Below are 19,951 nucleotides of genomic sequence, written 5' to 3'. Positions count from 1 at the left end.
GATGAGTATATTGAATTCATTATACTACTCTTTGTTTTATATATTTGAAATGTCACTAATAAAAACTTTAAAGGAAAATTCAAAACAAAAAGGAAAACCAAAGCTTATTCATCCTATAATACTAAAGGCTGTGAAACTAGCCAGTGGCTAAAACTACACTGAAATAGCCTTCAATGATTTTTGTTCTAATTTATTTTTTTATTGAAGGATAATTGCTTTACAGAATTTTGCTGTTTTTGTTCAAACCTCAACATGAGTCAGCCATAGGTATACATATATCCCCTCCCTGCTGAACCTCCCTCCTATCTCCCGCCCCATCCCACTCCTCTAGGTTGATACAGAGCCCCTGTTTGAGTTTTCTGAGCCATTGAGCAAATTCCTGTTGGCTATCTATTTTACATATGGTGGTGTAAGTTTCCAGGTTACTCTTTCCATACATCTCACCCTCTCCTCCCCTCTCCCCATGTCCATAAGTCTATTCTCTATGTCTGTTTCTCCACTGCTGCCCTGTAAATATACTCTTCAGCACCATTTTTCTAGATTGTGTATATATGTGTTAGAATATGATATTTACCTTTCTCTTTCTGACTCACTTCACTCTGTATAATAGGTTCTAGGTTCATCCACCTCATCAGAACTGACTCAAATGCATTCCTTTTTATGGCTCAATAATATTCCATTGTGTATATATACCACAATTTCTTTATCCATTCATCTGTCAATGGGCATCTAGGTTGCTTCCATGTTCTAGCTTTGCAAATAGTGCTGCAATAAACAATGGGAAACATGTGTCTTTTTCAGTTTTGGTTTCCTGAAGGTATAATGCCTAGGAGTGGAATCGCTGGGTCATATGGTGGTTTTATTCCTAGTTTTTTTAAGGAATCTCCATACTGTCTTCCATAGTGGCTGTCTCAATTTATATTTCCACCAACAGTGCAAGAGCATTCTTTTCTCCACACTCTCTCTAGCATTTCTTGTTTGTAGACTTTTTGATGATGGCCATTATGACTGGCATGAGGTGATATCTCATCGTAGTTTTGATTTGCATTTCTCTAATAATGAGCAATGTTTGAGCATCTTTTCATGTGTTTGTTACCCATCTGTATGTCTTCTTTGGAGAAATGTCTGTTTAAGTCTTTTTCCCACTTTTTGACTGGCTGGGGAAATGACTATACTACCAAACGCAATCTACAGATTCAATTCAATCCCTATCAAACTACCAATGGCATTTTTCACAGAACTAGAACTTCACAATTCATATGGAAACACAAAAGACCCCGAATAGCCACAGCAGTCCTGAGAAAGAAGAATGGAGCTGGAGGAATCAACCTTCCTGACTTCAGATTACACTACAAAGCTACAGTCATCAAGACAGTATGGTACTGGCACAAAAACAGAAATATAGACCAATGGAACAAGATAGAAAGCCCAGAAATAAACCCATGCACCTATGGGTACCTTATTTTTGACCAAGGAGGCAAGAATATATAATGGGGCAAAGACAGCCTCTTTAATAAATGGTGCTCGGAAAATTGGACAGCTACATGTAAAAGAATGAAATTAGAACACTTCCTAACACCATACACAAAGATAAACTCAAAATGGATTAATGACCTAAATGTAAGACCAGAAACTATAAAATTCTTAGAGGAAAATATAGGCAGAACACTCGACATAAATCTAAGCAAGATCCTCTATGACCCACCTCCTATAGTAATGGAAATAAAAACAAAAGTAAATAAGCGGGACCTGATTAAACTTAAAAGCTTTTGCACAGCAAAGGAAACTATAAGCAAGGTGAAAAAACAACCCTCAGCATGGGAGAAAATAATAGCAATGAAACAACTGACAAAGGATTAATTTCCAAAATATATAAGCAGTTCATACAACTCAATGCCAGAAAAACAACCCAATCAAAAAGTGGGAAACAGCCTTCAATGATTTTACAGAGCATTTGGGCTTCCCTTGTGGCTTAGTGAAAAAAAAAAAAAATCCGCCTGCTAATGCAGGTTCAATCCCTGGGTTGGGAAGATCCCCTGGAGAAGGAAATGGCAACCCACTGCAGTATTTTGCCTGGGAAATCCCATGGACAGAGGAGCTTGGTGGGCTACAGTCCTTGGGATTGCAAAAAGTCAGCTAAGCACACACACAATCTTTACATAGCTCATTCCAAATATCATTTCCTCAAGAGAATCATCTTAAAGTCCCCAGATGACTTCACATCCTTACAGCATTTGTTCCGTGCCCCTCACAAAATTCCTGTTAAAGTAATTACATAATTCATTATTTCAAATCTAATTCCCTGTCAGAAAGTAGGCTTGTCAGAGCACAGGCTTGATTCAGGGCAGGAACTCAAATATTCTTGAAGAAACTCAATTAAGGATATATGACTTTTTAGAGACATGTTTTCCAACACATTTTTAAGAAAATGACTACATTTCACATTTCATTTTATGCTCTCACTCACCTAAGTCACGTTACACATTCAAAGTTATTTTTATTACTTAAAACATTTCAAAGTATGTTTAAATTACACAAATTACATTATATCCAAAAGCAATGCTGCTGCTATTTAGTTGCTAAGTTATGTCCAACTCTTTTGTGACCACGTGGACTGTAGCCTGCCAGGCTCCCCTGACCATGGGATACTCTAGGCAAGAATACAGGAGTGGGTTGCCACTTCCTCCTCCAGGGGAACTTCCCAACGCAGGGGTCGAATCTGAGTCTCCTGCTTGACAGGCAGATTTATCACTGAACCACCTGGGAAGCCCAGTATACTCTATGCCTTTGCCCTTTATTGAGGGAAAAGAATGGCTTTGTGGTGGTAGTATTCAGGGCACTGGATCCAAAGGATGTTTGCAATTTGATCTCTGGTTCCTCTGCCTTTTGTAAACCCAGCTTGTACATCTGGAAGTTCATGGTCCACGTACTGTTGAAGCCTGGCTTGGAAAATTTTGAGCATTACTTTACTAGCGTGTGAGATAAGTGCAACTGTGCAATAAGTTGAACATTCTTTGGCATCGCCTCTCTTTGGGACTGGAGTGAAAAACTGACCTTTTCCAGTCCTGTGGCCACTGCTCAGTTTTCCAAATTTGCTGGCAATACTGAGTGCAACACTTTCACAGCATCATCTTTTAGGAGTTGAAATAGCTCAACTGGAATTCCATCACCTCCACTAGCTTTGTCTGTAGTGATGCTTCCTAAGGCCCACTTGACTTCACATTCCAGCATGTCTGGCTCTAGATGAGCAATGACACCATCGTGATTATCTGGGTCATGAAGATCTATTTTGTACAGTTCTTCTGTGTATTCTTGCCACCTCTTAATATCTTCTGCTTCTGTTAGGTCCATACCATCTATATCCTTTATTGTGCCCATCTTTGCATGAAATGTTCCCTTGGTATCTCTAATTTTCTTAAAGAGATCTCTAGAATTTTCCCATTCTACTGTTTTCCTCTATTTCTTTCCACTGATGGCTGAGGAAGGCTTTCTTATCTCTCCTTGCTATTCTTTGGAACTACATTCAAATGGGTGTATCTTTCCTTTTCTCCTTTGCCTTTTGCATTTTTTCTTTTTTCAGCTATTTCTAAGGGCTCCTCAGACAACCATTTTGCCTTTTTGCATTTCTTTTTCTTGGGTATGGTCTTGATCCCTGTCTCCTGTACAATGTCATGAACCTCTATCTGTAGTTCTTCAGGCACTCTATCAGATCTAATCCCTTGAAACTATTTCTCACTTCCACTGTATAATCGTAAGGGATTTAATAAAGGTCATACCTAAACAGTCTAGTGGTTTTCCCTATTTTCTTCAGTTTAAGTCTGAATTTGGCAATAAGGAGTTCATGATCTGAGTCACAGTCAGCTCCCAGTCTTGTTTTTGCTAACTGTATACAGCTTCTCCATCTTTGGCTGCAAAGAAGATAATCAATCTGATTTCAGTATTAACCATTTGGTGATGTCCATGTGTAGAGAGTCTTCTCTTGTGTTTGCTATGACCACTGCGTTCTCTTCGCAGAACTCTATTAGCCTTTGCCCTGCTTCATTCTGTACTCTAAGGCCAAATCTGCCTGTTACTCCAGGTATCTCTCGACTTCCTATTTTTGCATTCCAGTCCCCTATAATGAAAAGGACATCTTTTTTTGGGTGTTAGTTCTAGAAGGTCTCGTAGGTCTTCATAGAACCGTTCAACTTCAGCTTCACCAGCATTACTGGTTGGGGCATAGACTTGGATTACTATGACATTGAATGGTTTGCCTTGGAAATGAACAGAGATTATTCTATCATTTTTGATCTGCATCTAAGTACTGCATTTCGGACTCTTGTTGACTATGAGGGCTACTCCATTTCTTCTAAGGGACTGTTGCCCGCAATAGTAGATATAATGGTCATCTGAGTTAAATTCACCTGTTCCACTCCATTTTAGTTCACTGATTCCTAGAATGTCGATGTTCACTCTTGCCATCTCCTGTTTGACCACTTCCAATTTACCTTGATTCATGGACCTAACATTCCAGGTTCCCATGCAATACTGCTCTTTACAGCATCGGACTTTACTTCCATCACCAGTCACTTCCACAACGGTGTGTTGTTTTTGCTTTGACTCCATCTCTTCATTTTTTCTGGAGTTATTTCTCCACTGATCTCCAGTAGCATATTGGGCACCTACTGACCTGGGGAGTTCATCTTTCAGTGTCCTATCTTTTTGCCTTTTCATACTGTTCATGGGGTTCTCAAGGCAAAAATACTGAAATGGTTTGCCATTCCCTTCTCCAATGGACCATGTTTTGTCAGAACTCTCCACCATGACCTTGGGGGGCCCTACACCACATGGTTCATGGTTCCATTGAATTAGACAAGGTTCTAGTCCATGTGATCAATCTAGACAGCATATTCAAAAGCAGAGACATTACTTTGCCAACAAAGGTCTGTCTAGTCAAAGCTATGATTTTTCCAGTAGTCATGTATGGATGTGAGAGTTGGGACTATAGAGAAAGCTGAGCACTGAAGAACTGATGCTTTTGAACTGTGGTGTTGGAGAAGACTCTTGAGAGTCCCTTGGACAGCAAGGAGATCCAACCAGTCAATCCTAAAGGAAATCAGTCCTGAATATTCATTGGAAAGACTGATACTGAAGCTCCAATACTTTGGCCACCTGATGCAAAGAACTGACTCATTGGAAAAGACCCTGATTCTGGGAAAGACTGTAGGCGGGAGGAGAAGGAGACAACAGTGGATGAGATGATCCATCACCAACTCGATGGACATGAGTTTGAGTAAGTTCCGGGAGTTGGTGATGGACAGGGAGGCCTGGTATGCTGCACTCCATGGGGTCGCCAAGTCAGACCCGACTGAGCAACTGAACTGTAACTGAATCTGTAATGAAGATAATGGCAATCTTCTTCAAAAGGGCCCATGCACGCACGGCTGCACTCAGTGGCCCCGACCCTGCACCAGGCCATCGTCAACCCATGGAGACTCCTGGACACTCATGGCAAGTCTGGTTCAGTCTCTTGTGGGGTCACTGCTCCTTTCTCCTGGGTCCTGGTGCACACAAGCTTCTGTTTGTGCCCTCCAAGAGTTTATTTCCCCAGTCCTGTGTAAGTTCTGGCAGCTCTATGGTGGGGTTAATGGTGACCTCCTCCAAGAGGGCTTATGCAATACCCAGGTCTGCTGCACAGAGCCCCTGCAGGCTACTGCTGACCTGTCCCTCCACAGGAGACACTCAAACACTCAAAGGCAGGTCTGGCTCACTCTCTGTGGAGTCTCCTGGTATGCACAGGTTTTGTTTGAGCCCTCTGAGCATCTCTGGCAGGTATGGGGTTTGATTCTAAACATGATTTCGCCCATCCTACTGACTTGCTGGGGCTTCTCCTTTGCCCTTGTATGTGGGGTACATTTTTTTGGTGGGATCCCACATTCTCCTGTCGACAGTCGTTCAGCAGCAAGTTTTAATTTTGGAGTTCTCACAGGCTGCACACTTCAAATGCATATACATGTATCCATTCTTTCTGTTTTGTAAGTTCGTTAGTATCATTTCTTTTTAGATTCCACATATAACTGATGTCATACAATATTTCTCCTCCTCTGTCTGACTTACTTGACTCAGCACGACAATCTCTAGGTTCAGCCATGGTGCTACAATAGCATTCATTCTCTTTAATGGCTGAGTAATATTCTACTGCATTAATGTACATTTTCTTTATCCATTCCTCTGTTGATGGACATTTTGGAAAACTCAGCAGTGGCCATAGGACTGGAAAAGGTCAGTTTTCATTCCAATCCCAAAGAAAGGCAATGCCAAAGAATGCTCAAACTACTGCACAATTGCACTCATCTTACATGCTAGTAAAGTAATGCTCAAAATTCTCCAAGCCAGGCTTCAGCAATACGTGAACCATGAACTCCCTGATCTTCAAGCTGGTTTTAGAAAAGGCAGAGGAACCAGAGATCAAATTGCCAATATCTGCTGGATCATCGAAAAGCAAGAGAATTCCAGAAAAACATCTATTTCTGCTTGATTGACTATGCCAAAGCCTTTGACTGTGTGGATCACAATAAACTGTGGAAAATTCTTCAAGGGATGGGAATACCAGACCACCTGACTTGCCTCTTCACAAATCTGTATGCAGGTCAGGAAGCAACAATTAGAACTGGACATGGAACAACAGATTGGTTACAAATAGGAAGAGGAGTAGGTCAAGGCTGTATATTGTCACCCTGCTTATTTAACTTCTATGCAGAGTACATCATGTGAAATGTTGAGCTGGATGAAGCACAAGCTGGAATCAAGATTGCCAGGAGAAATATCAATAACATCAGATATGCAGATGATACCACCCTTATGGCAGAAAGTGAAGAAGAACTAAAGAACCTCTTGGTGAAAGTGAAAGAGGAAAGTGAAAAAGTTGGCTTAAATCTCAACATTCAGAAAACTAAGATCATGGCGTCTGGTCCCATCACTTCAAGGCAAATAGATGGGGCAACAGTGGAAACAGTGACAGACTTTATTTTGGGGGGCTCCAAAATCACTGCAGATGGTGATTGCAGCCATGAAAGTAAAAGATGCTTACTCCTTGGAAGGAAAGTTATGACCAACCTAGACAGCATATTAAAAAGCAGAGACATCACTTTGTCAACAAAGGTCCGTCTAGTCAAGGCTATGGTTTTTCCAGTAGTCATGTATGGATGTAAGAGTTGGACTACAAAGAAAGCTGAGTGCTGAAGAATTGATGCTTTTGAACTATGGTGTTGGAGAAGACTCTTGAGAGTCCCTTGGACTGCAAGGAGATCCAACCAGTCCATTCTGAAGGAGATCAGCCCTGGGTGTTCATTGGAAGGACCGATGTTGAAGCTGAAACTCCAATTCTTTAGCCACCTCATGCGAAGAGCTGATTCATTTGAAAAGACCCTGATGCTGGGAAAGATTGAGGGCATGAAGAGAAGGGGACGACAGAGGATGAGATGGCTGGATGGCATCACTGACTCAGTGGAGATGAGTTTGAGTAAACTCTGGGACTGGTGATGGACAGAGAGATCTGGCGTGCTGTGGTCCATGGGGTCAAGAAGCATCAGACACGACTGAGCAACTGAACTGAATTGAATGGCTTTTACTTTTAGACAAACTATCATGCTATTTATACAATGTTGTTTCTCCATGGCTCTCCAGGGACTTCTCTGGCAGTTCAGTGGTTAAGACTCCGAGCTTCCAATGCGAGGGGCCTGGGTTTGATCCCTCTTCAGAGAACTAAGATCCATATGCCATGTGGCACAGCCAAAAAAAATATTTACAAAACAAAAAACAATTTAAAAAAATACATGGCTGTCCATAGCAAGCACTTGTATCAAAACACTCTTGCTTACTTTACTATTAGAGAAAAGGGAGCCAGGAGAAGAGAAAGGGAGCAGTTAACATGCTAAGAAAACGAGGGAGGGCAGGCAAGGATAGAACACCAAAGGGACACAGTATTAACCACCCCTAAACCTGCTTTGATGCTTTTGAACTGTGGTGTTGGAAAAGACTCTTGAGAGTCCCTTGGACTGCAAGGAGATCCAACCAGTCCAATCTGAAGGAGATCAGCCCTAGGATTTCTTTGGAAGGAACGATGCTAAAGCTGAAACTCCAGTACTTTGGCCACCTCATGCGAAGAGTTGACTCATTGGAAAAGACCCTGATGCTGGGAGGGATTGGGGGCAGGAGGAGAAGGGGATGACAGAGGATGAGATGGCTGGATTGCATCACCAACTCAATGGACATGAGTTTGAGTGAACTCCGGGAGTTGTTGATGGACAGGGAGGCCTGGCGTGCTGAAATTCATGGGGTCGCAGAGTCGGACACAACTGAGCGACTGAACTGAACACTGCTTTTCTCATACACTTACCTAAATCACTCAAACTTGTTTATACTAGTTCTATTAATTCAGATTTGGTCTGGAGTAATTATAAACAGTATTATGTGATTCTTGTCAGGTTACATACCTATAGGCCATGCTGTGCTCGTTCATGTCCAACTCTTTGCAACCATGGACTGTAGTCCACTGTCCACAGAATTTTCCAGGCAGGAATTCTGGAGTGGGTTGCCATTTCCTACTCCAGGGGATCTTTCTAACCCAGGGATCTAATCCATGTCTCTTGCGTCTCCTGCATTGGCAGGCAGATTCTTTACCACTGCGCTGCCTAGGTAGCCCGTATACCTACAGGACTTGTCCTCAAAAAACTATGACAGAATCAAGGAATACCTCTTGGAGTTGGAAAAAAAGATAAACCAACTAAACTATCCTAACTTTCATCACTGCCCTGCTTAAAGGAGTAGGAAACGGAACAATAGAGAAAAGAGAGCTTTTTAAAATGATTACAAGAAGCTGAGCTAAAAATTAAATAAGAGAATTAATCGTGTGTTATTGGACAAGTCAGTCAATCTCTCTGGAGTTCATTTTCCTTAAATGTGAAATGAGGAAGGGCTGGCTACTTGGAATAAATTTAAACATCATCAATTCCTTTGATTTTCTTAAATTAAAAGTATTTTTTAAAAAACTTTAACAATGATATTTAACCCTTCTGAAATCATATAGACCCTCTGAAAAACCTGTCATTTCTCCCCAGAAAATTGAAAATACAAAATCATTCATTTTTGCATTACATTTCAGTAAGTTCAGGAAATTATGACAATCATCCATGAATGAGAGGTTTCTAGAAAATTCCACCTTTCTCTGCTTTTAGAAATAATCTATATGTTTATAATTTTTATGACCTAACTCTATGAATCAAGTTTCCTACCCAATCTCAATCTGACTTATTCTAAGGAGGGAGGAGAAAAAAGGAAGTTTAAGCAGTTTTTAAATTTTTAAATAGAACAGATATACCTTTTCAAAAGAGAAATAGCTTGCTTTTTTAAGTAAACAGTATTCAACATTATTAGACTCTTTACTAGCCAAAACCCATTTTTAATAGATTCTACTCTGGCAACTTAAACACTCAATTCCACCTGACCACACGTTAACAACACGACTGCTTCTGACAGAACAACATGAAGCTTCAAATAAGATACACCCGTAGAATGGATCAGAACGTATGGTCACAAAAGGAAGCACCTGAAAAGATACGGAGGAAGCGCCTGAAAGGATACGGAGGAAGCGCCTGGAAAGATACGGAGGAAGCGCCTGGAAAGATACGGAGGAAGCGCCTGGAAAGATTCAGAGGAAGCTCCTGAAAGGATACGGAGGAAGCGCCTGGAAAGATACGGAGGAAGCGCCTGGAAAGATACGGAGGAAGCGCCTGGAAAGATACGGAAGAAGCACCTGAAAAGATATGGAGGAAGCGCCTGAAAGGATACGGAGGAAGCGCCTGGAAAGATTCGGAGGAAGTGCCTGAAAGGATACGGAGGAAGCGCCTGGAAAGATATGGAGGAAGCGCCTGGAAAGATTCGGAGGAAACGCCTGAAAGGATACGGAGGAAGCGCCTGGAAAGATACGGAGGAAGCGCCTGGAAAGATTCGGAGGAAGCGGCCTGGAAAGATACGGAGGAAGCGCCTGGAAAGATACGGAGGAAGCGCCTGGAAAGATTCGGAGGAAGCGGCCTGGAAAGATACGGAGGAAGCGCCTGGAAAGATACGGAAGAAGCACCTGAAAAGATACGGAGGAAGCATCTGAAAAGATATGTCTGGCAAGTCTCAGACCAAGTTAATGACAACAGTTAAAATTTCTAGATTTGAAGAAGGAATTCTGATTAAATACGATTAATTTTTATATGCCTCACTGTCTAATCGCTATTGAGAGACCTAATGACTGAATTGTCCACAGTAACCTAGCAGCCAATTTGACTTCTTCTAGAGACTGGGCACAAAATGTATACAAGTTCCTCAATATCTGTCAGTGATGAATCATATAAAATCTTTCCAACATATAAAATACTCATAGTAAATTTCATGCACTGTGCTAAACTCTGTGAGAAAATACAAATGAATACAATAACCCTGGATTCAAAAAACTTAGAAACCAACACTTCCACTGTATTATGACAGCCTTCTAAACATTTTAAACAGTTAAAACTAATTTTGCCTAGTTTTTCACACGCCCCTCTATAGGCAAGAAGAAGAAACCAGGCCCTTGGAGTCCTGGGGCTCTAGCTTGGAACTCACAAAGGAAAGAATACAAATATTCCACTCCCTCCATAATACAGTCCTGCTAGATTTTAATAGAAAAATGCCCCTCCCCCTTGACTTGAGTAAACTGACACTCAAGTAAGATGCACTTTGTAATTACTGTGACTGCACACATGCCTACAATGCCAGGCTAAAAATACCTCCACGTCTGAGAGTCACAGGCCTATAGGATACAGTCAGAGCTGAGCATACAAGGTCCCCAGCTGTGTCAAGACCATTACTCCGACAACCTGCCCACTGTGGAGGCAACACAGACATGCAGGTGCCCCCTGATGGGTTTTGTGGGGGGAGGTGAAGTAGAAAAGAATAGCTTTATTGCTTTGCTAGGCAAAGGGGACACAGCAGGCTAATGCCCTCAAAACTGCATGTCCCCGCCCCTTGATGTTTCCTGCCAGTTGTTCTCTTTCCTGGAATGCTCCCTCTTTGTCCAGAAAACTCTTTCTGTCTTGCCAGATTCACTCAAGTATCACTTCTTCTAGGATGCTCTCCTGAACACCCAAAACAGAGTTAATTATGCTGTCGTAGGTGTCCTTTGTATATTTCATATGGTTCTATCATAGCACCTTATTCCCAAAGTATTACTTTTTCTCTTTGTTTACTCATCCTTTCTCACTAAGCCATGAGTTTCTTCTCAAGGTCATGAACCTCATTTTGTTTATATTTCTAATGTTCAACAGTGCCTGGCAAATGATGGCTGTCTCATAAATACCTGACAGATAAATGAATAAGTATCACTCTAAATGCTTCCCTATTATTCCTTATAGCAGTTATAACCACCTAATGCTACAGTTTATTTTTAAATTTTGTTTATTGTTTTTCTGTGGTTTATTCACTGATGGAATTCTAGTACACAGAACGTGCCTAAAACATAGTAAGTACTCAATATTTACTGAATGAGTGAATAAAAGATAACTTAGCTATCTGAAAACCATTCTGCCCAGATTATTCAACATAAAATACAGCTTTGCATGTATTTTTTTCAAAAAAAAAGAAAGAAATGCAAGTATACTTGATAATGGCAGTAAATAACAATTTTTTTAAACTTCTAAGAAAAGATACGGTTTATTAATATTAAAATTCTAAATGGTCATGGGTAAGTTTACGGTTTTCCCATTTTTTTAGTATGATATTGAAAAACATTAGCTTTTAAGAACAGCATACAAGTTCTTACCCATCCTTGGTTTGATCGGCTACTCCTGCCAAGAGCTGCACAATCTTCGGATTGCTATTTGGATCATTATACAGTCCAAGATAGCGCTGGACAAAGTCTTCCGGGGTCATGTAATGTTCTCCATCAACCTCAGTACTGGCATACTAAAAAGTAAATAATGTATACTTAATATTAAAATTGTTCAGTATCTTTTTGTACCCAACAAAAGTTTTCTGAAAAAGTAAATTAAACGCCAGTATCATAATCAAGGTAACAATAAATGCAGAAGTTTTCTCTGGATAGTCCAAAAACAGACACCCAGAGCCTGAGTTCAGAACATTAGCAAAGTATCGATACACGCTACAATATGGATGAACCTTGAAAACACTTTAACTTAAAAGAAACCACACAAAAGACCACATACCACATGACCTCATTTATATGAACTGTCCGTAACAGGCAAATTCATAGCATCAGAAAAGTACAGGAGTAGTTGCCAGGAACCGGAAGGAGGGGGGAATGGAGTTAACCATTTTACGTAGGGGGAGTTTCTTTGGGGGTGATAAAAATGCTCTGGAATTAGACAGTGGTGATAGTCACATAACACTGTAAATAAACCAAAAAAGAAACCACCGACTTGGACACTTTAAAATGGTGAATTTTATGGCATATATGTGTGTGTATATACGTATATATATACATGAAGAAATATGAGAAAGATAAAGAAAGGTGAAAGAGCAACCAAGGTAAAAAGCCTCAAAGCCTCTGGAGGCTTCCTGATGGCAAGAGATGGGGGTGGAGACACACCTGCCAAACCGTAAAAGGGAAATGAACAACAACAGCATAACAAACAAGCCCTTCCAACACAGGTATTCCTTCTAAGTACCAGGAGCTGGAAAAAGGAAACAAAAAAATTCTGCCTTTTATGTCAATAATTTTAGAGAATAAAATAATAATAATACCTGCTTATTAAATAAACACCTCAATATATAGTAAGGGTTTTATGTACTGTGGTAAAGAAAGCTCAGCACCAAAGAATTGACGCTTTTGAACTGTGGTGTTGGAGAAGACTCTTGAGAGTCCCTCAGACTGCAAGGAGAGCCAACCAGTCCATCCTAAAGGAGATCAGTCCTGAGTGTTCATTGCAAGGACTGATGTTAAAGCTGAAACTCCAATACTTTGGCCACCTGATGCGAAGAGCTGACTCACTGGAAAAGACCCTGATGCTGGGAAAGACTGAAGGCAGGAGGAGAAGGGGACGACAGAGGATGAGGTGGTTGGATGGCATCACCGACTTGATAGACATGAGTTTGAGTAAGCTCCAGGAGGTGGTGATGGACAGGAAAGTCTGGCGTGCTGCAGTCCACGGGGTCGCCAAGAGTCAGACATGACTGAACTGAACTGACTGAACTGATGACCAAACATGAACAACCAAAGCCTTCCTCTATGGGTTGCAGTTGATTAACTTAGCTACTTCAGTCAACTATCAAAGTAGTAACATCAGAACATTTCCCAGAATTGAGAAATACAAGGGGCCACTAAGTGCCAAGCACAGTCGATTAAAACAAAACAAAAACCCACACCAGGGCTTGACTCATCATCATAAAATTATAGAACATCAGAATAAAGAGAAAATCTTAATTGTTTTCAGAGGGAAAAAATAGGTCATGTATAAACAGTTATGAATCATGGGCCTCAATGTTTTCCAACAGAAACTTTGAAAGCTTGAAGACAATGCAGTAAGGCACTGAAAATTCAAAGAGAAATGATTTCTAACCAAGAATTCTAAACTGAGCCAAATTTTCAATCAACCGTAAGGGTGGGTTAAAAGTACTTTGGAATATCCATATTCTCAATATGCTTTTCCTCCCTTTTATGTACCCTTTCTCAGGATATGGGATAATTTGCCCCATCAAAAAGACAGCATGAACCAAGTAATAGAAAGATGGAGGATCCAGGAAACCAGATGATCCAACCCAGTGAAGTGGCCAAGGGAAACCCCGGGACAACATTTGTGCTGTATGTCTCTGGACTGCCAGTCCTGGCTGGCAGAGAGAGGGCTCCAAGACAGCAAGCCGCTAGGGAAACTGCAACGTCAGATTATTCGAGGCATTTGGCTTTGTGGAAAATAACCCTGGGAGGAGCCTAAATCTTTACACAAATGTCATCTTCTCAATGAGACTTACCCTTTATCACCCTATTTAGCATTGCCGCCCAGACTTGTATTTATATTCCCAATTCCCCTCTGGTGTTGTGCTTTCCCCCTTGGCACCTACCACACTATGTATTTTACTTATCATGTTTGTTGTCTATCTCGCAAGTGGCATGTAAATATCACAAAAGAAGGAATTTTTGCCTAGTATGTTCACTGATGTATCCCAAGCACCAAGAATAATAGCTGATACACGGCAGGCACTCAGTAAATATTTGTTAAGGGATTAGTAACAGGTACACAGATCATTAAATAAACAAAAAGTTAAGCAATTTTTAACTCTATAAAAAAGTAAATTATGAACAAGTATTTTTGTCATATAAAAATAGAAAACATTATATGATCTGGCAGAAAATAAACAATTTAGAGTTATAATAATGTAGATACCAAATATTAATTTAATGACTATTATAAATATACTGATAAGCATGGAGGGAGAGGAAGTAAAATACTTCAGCTGCTATAAGAGAAAGTCAGTAGTGTCTAGAAGCAGCAGTACAAAGATATGAAGTATTTCTATACTTTACTTTTCATAAAGAAGAATAGAAATACTTCTATTCATGAAAAATGAATAGCTAGAAAAGTTACAAGAGGTTGCTTCTAGGAAAGACAAGGATCAAAAGATCAAAGGACTGTTGGTTTGCTTTTGGTTAAACATTTCAAATGTCCTCATTTGGGAATCTGACTAAACCAAGCCATTAGCTCCTTCAATAAGGATAAAATTAAATTTTAAATTGTTTCCTTTGTGGTATTCTGAAAAATATCATTGAGGTTATCACAGCAAATGCTCTATCAGCCAACATAAGAATGTCCAAAGGTGGACACATTCTTACTAGCTGGTACTACCAAAAGCACCTAACTAGTATAACCCCCAAATAAAGTCATGTTCTCTCTACATGCTGTAAAAGTCATACCTGAAAGGTTCCTGTGTTTACACCCTGGCTCTAAACTTATTCACTGTGAGTCCTTCAACAATGCCATTTTCCTCCCAGGCCTCTAGATATATATCACATATCTATAAAATGAAAACTAAATAATCTTTGACATTTCAAAATAGGCATGCAAACAGGATAAAGAAAAATTAAACTGTATGAGGTTGAGTGGATTCTACTAATTCTAATCAATTGCTTCTTCTCCTCAAAATTCTTCAATGTATAACATAATCTGACACATTTACCAAGATATGAAAACCACCAGGGTAAAAGACAGGCAGGAGTGGAGAAAGGCACCATGTTGGCAAGACTACTGGGGCTGGAAAGAGGGATCAATACAAGGAAGTCTAAAAATAGAATGTAAACAACTGATAAGTGAGCAATTAAGTAGAATGAGTGCCAAAGGTATGAGACACATACGATGGAAACCAAAAATAAATGATTCATTTTGAGGATAGATGGCAGGGAGTTGGAGAGAGGAAAAAGAAAATAATGTTCAGAACAGGCCTTGAAAGCAAAATTCAGTTTTAACTGCAAATCGAGAGAAAGGGTATTTCAGGCTTTAAAAAAAAAAAAAAAAACAGAAATTTAAAAAATGAATTTCTTTCTTTTTGGGGGGAGGGGGGTGTTGTCTGGAGAAAGATAACAAAGAGAGGGTATATAAAGATCTGTAGAAGTGATACTGAAAAGGCAATTTGAGAGCAGATAGTGGAAGACTTGGAATGCTAAAACAAAGAGTTGGAACTTTATCCTATGGGCCATGGGATGCCATTGGAAATTCTGGGAAGTGAGAGACATGATCTGACATGTGCTTTCCTCAGCAGCAATGTGAAAGATGGGCAGGAGAAAAGACAAGCTGACTGGGGGCAGGGAGACCAAGCAGTGGCCACTGCAAAGATCCAGGGGAGAGAGACTGAGGCCTGCGCCCAAGTGGGAGTGAAAATGAAAAAGCAATGGGGATTCTCACCCATTGCTAGAGGCTTTTTGTTTTATTTGTGTTTTTAATACTGTCAATTCACAGCATTCAAAATAAGAATATACAATGAAAAAAGTTTTCCTCTCACCTCTTCCCATTCACTCAATTCCTCACTCCAGAGGCAATCAATTTCTCACACATGCTTCCAGAGATTTTTTTGTGCATAAGTCAATTTTATATATAGGAGATATATACATAGACACCAATATTCATGCATGCACGCTAAGTTGCTTCAGTTGGTCCAACTCTTCGCAACCCTATGGACTGTAGCCCATCAGGCTTCTCTGCCCATGGAGATTCTCCAGGCAAGAATACTGGAGTGGGTTGTCATGCCCTTCTCTAGGAGATCTTCCCAAACCACGGAATGAACCCACATTTTTTATGTCTCATATCTCCACCAGCACCACCTGAGAAGCCCCATATATGCCAATATATACATACAAATATGTACGATTATTCTTATCCTTGTCTTTTTAACACAAGTGATAACATACTATTCACACGGTTCTATCCATCTTGCTTTTTCACATTCAGTCCTTTAAAAAGGTGATTCAGCTATACAGCAAATACCAACACAATACTGTAAAGTAATTATCCTCCAATTAAAAAAATTAAACAAAAAAGTAATTTAGCAATATATAAATATACATACATATATATATCTATAACTATCAGTCAGTTCAGTTGCTCAGTCGTGTCTGACTCTGCAACCCCATGGACTGTAGCACGCCAGGATTCCCTGTCCATCACCAACTCCAGGAGCTTACTCAAACTCATGTCCATCAAATTGGTGATGCCATCCAACCATCTCATCCTCTGTCATTCCCTTCTCCTCCTGCCTTCAATCTTTCCCAGGATCAGGGTCTTTTCCAGTGAGTCAGTTCTTCTCATCAGGTGGCCAAAGTATTGAGAGTTTCAGCTTCAGCATCAGTCCTTCCAATGAACATTCAGGACTGATTTCCTTTAGGATTTACTGGTTGGATCTCCTTGTAGTCCAAGGGACTCTCAAGAGTCTTCTCCATCAACAGAGTTCAAAAGCATCAATTTGCGACCCCATGGATTATACACTCTATGGAATTCTCCAGGCCAGAATACTGGAGTGGGTAGCTTTTCCCTTCTCCAGGGGATCTTCCCAACCCAGGGACTGAACCCAGGTCACCTGCATTGCAGGCAGATTCTTTACCATCTGAGCCACAAGGGAAGTCCATAAAGAACCATAAAAATGCTCATATTCATTAACAAAGACTCCTGGGCCAATTTCTATGAGAAATTTAAAATAATTAAGAACTAAATATAAAACAAGTAAATATAAGAGATGGGTTGTGGTGATCTTTGTTCTCTCACTTCCCAATTGAGTTGCTTTCTTTAATTAGCAGATATTAATTTTCAAAAGGAACAATATGAAAACATTTCAGTTAGTATTGACAAAATAAAGCAAGTAAGTGTCCATTTGATATTTTTGAACTATGGTGTTGGAGAAGACTCTTGAGAGTCCCTTGGACTACAAGGAGATCCAACCAGTCCATCCTCAAGGACATCAGTCCTGGGTGTTCATTGGAAGGACTGATGCTGAAGCTGAAACTCCAATACTTTGGCCACCTGATGTGAAGAGCTGACTCATTTGAAAAGACCCTGAAGCTGGGAAAGATTGGAGGCAGGAGGAAAAGGGGATGACAGAGGATGAGATGGTTGGATGGCATCATTGACTCAATGGACATGAGTTTGAGTAAACTCCAGGAGATGGTGATGGACAGGGAGGCTTAGCATGCTGCAGTCCATGGGGTCACAAAGAGTCAGATACAACTGAGTGACTGAACTGAACTGACTGAGGTGTCCATTTGTTTTTGTCACAAAGTTGTCTGATATCTAATACCTGAATCTTATTCCCAACTATCACCACTATATACACAGATTACATACACACAGAAATACCAACATTCTTAACTTTAAAACTATCAGGAAATGGAGCAGCCTTAGCACAAACCACCAAGGACACAGTAGCCAGCAAGGAAATCAATTGCTTTTGTTGACATGTACTTGGAACAGGCTTTGCCAATAACTGGGGTTATAAATGATGCCAGAGAATCACTTACCCTGAGGTATTTTGCTAGAGTTTTTCCCAACTCTCCTAGTCTATTTTAACTGAAAGATAAAGTGCATAGCTCAGAGGAAAAAAAACACAAGTCTTCTCAGCCACAAGGAGTCAGTACTTGACTTCTGCAGGAGACAGTTAACTAATTAACTCATTAAATTAGAGACAATTACTTGGCAATGTCACTGAGCCTGCTGCCTGAACAGACAAAACAGAAGAGGGAATTTAGATCTGAAACTAGAATCTACCCACAGTCAGCCAAAAGGCTAGAACATTTCCTTAACAAAGAAAAGCAGGTACCTCAAAAATGGGTGATACATTTAAACTAAAAATATTTTTTAAAATAAGAATGACCTATTTATTTTAAATAACTTCATTACTTTTAATGCTGATTTTAATTGACTGGATAATAATAACGCTTACTGCTGCTGCTGCTGCTGCTAAGGCCCTTCAGTCGTGTCCAAACCTTAAACAAACAAAAAAAGGAAACATGGCCTAAAGTAACACAGCTAGAAACAAGAAAAGGTTAAGTGGGCTTACTAAGACTTTTTCTGCTAACCAAAATGACTTGCATGTTTACACAAAAAATGAAAAAAAGCAATTTAAGACAAACTTTTGGATCTCCTAGGCTTACACTTATGCTAAAAAATTAATATATTAATTTAGTTGCACAATATTGTTTCTATTTTGTTCCTATCATTTCAAAGACTGAACTAAAATGACTTGAAATGAAATTAGCCAAATATTATATCCATACTCCAAATAACTTTAGAGTTAATCATTTGCCATTTCAAAGATGTTTCTTAAGCAGTCATAAATCCTTCTTGGGCAAGAAGTCAAGGACTCATAAAAGACATAGACAAGAAGTAGCTGACAGTATCAGGAAAAAATAGGTGGTCTATTTTCTCAATTAAACTTTTTTAAAACCTAACTGAAGTGTTTTAATGTAAAAGTGCCCATAGTTTTGGCATTTCCAGAAATACTTTGAGTATAGTTCATAGGTGTTTGAAAAAGCCTTGACATTCTGAAGCATGAAAAAGAAAATGGATGTTAATGAAAAATTAGAATCTTTATATATTTAATCAAAATCATTGCTGATAAAAGACAGTATGGTTTCATACACAGATTTATGTTATACTTTCACTGAACTACCTCGAGCTTCAAAAGAGACGATCATATTACCCAGAAATGTTCTATCAAGCCAACAGATCAACACATCAAGACCTCACGTGACTGTAGTTAACTGGATACTAATAACTCCTTTGCAATTTTACCAAATATAACCTTAAGTAACCTTTAGAATGTATGCAACCAACATCACAGGTTAATTATAAAGCAGACTTTACAAAGAGTTTACACACTACATTTCCACTGAATAAGGGAAGAAAAAAAAAAGGTTAACTTAAAATTCAAGAACATGAATGAGTAAATAGGCCCAAACAGTTTTAACAAGAACATGAATGAGTAAATAGGCCCAAATAGTTCTAATGATATAAATTAGCTGTTTAAACGGTGTAAGTTTAAAAACAGATGTTTTTGATTTTTATATTTCTAAAAGATTTTCTAGAAATTATAAAGGAAAGTTCTGATAGGCTGTGACTAGAAAGTTGGTTACTTTTTAAAAATTATACACTGTGTCAAGATCAAGGATTTTCTTTTTCAGTACGCCCACCAAAACCAACGTAATATATCTAGAAGGACTTCTTATTAAGCCAAAAATCTGCTTAAATCTTTCAGGTTATTTTGCATTCATTTTAAAACATTTACCAAGTACCAACTTTGTGCTGGGCACTAGGCCTAGCACTAGGGATGCAGAATCAAGAAAACATAGTTCCTGCCCTCAAGTCACTCAGAGACCATGGCATGATGGACACTGAAACTAAGGTCAGAAAAGAGGTTCTAATCTCCTGCGTTGTTAAATAGTAGAGATTTC

The 19,951-nt window shown here is 39.6% G+C and overlaps 1 protein-coding gene across 1 annotated transcript in view; it reads right to left on the bottom strand.

The window, feature by feature from the left end:
• Positions 1–19,951, bottom strand: part of SLC25A12 (solute carrier family 25 member 12) — a 99,535-nt gene that overhangs the window by 67,849 nt on the left and 11,735 nt on the right. Inside the window, exon 3 of the mRNA XM_068968469.1 lies at positions 11,828–11,970. Within this exon, the coding sequence (XP_068824570.1) occupies positions 11,828–11,970 (143 nt within the window). The remainder of the gene's footprint in view (positions 1–11,827; positions 11,971–19,951) is intronic.

Source organism: Capricornis sumatraensis, chromosome 3 (assembly GCF_032405125.1).
Source record: "Capricornis sumatraensis isolate serow.1 chromosome 3, serow.2, whole genome shotgun sequence".
Lineage (NCBI taxonomy): Eukaryota > Metazoa > Chordata > Mammalia > Artiodactyla > Bovidae > Capricornis > Capricornis sumatraensis.
Note: the sequence above shows the minus strand (reverse complement) of the source record. Positions and strands in the feature narration are given on the sequence as shown.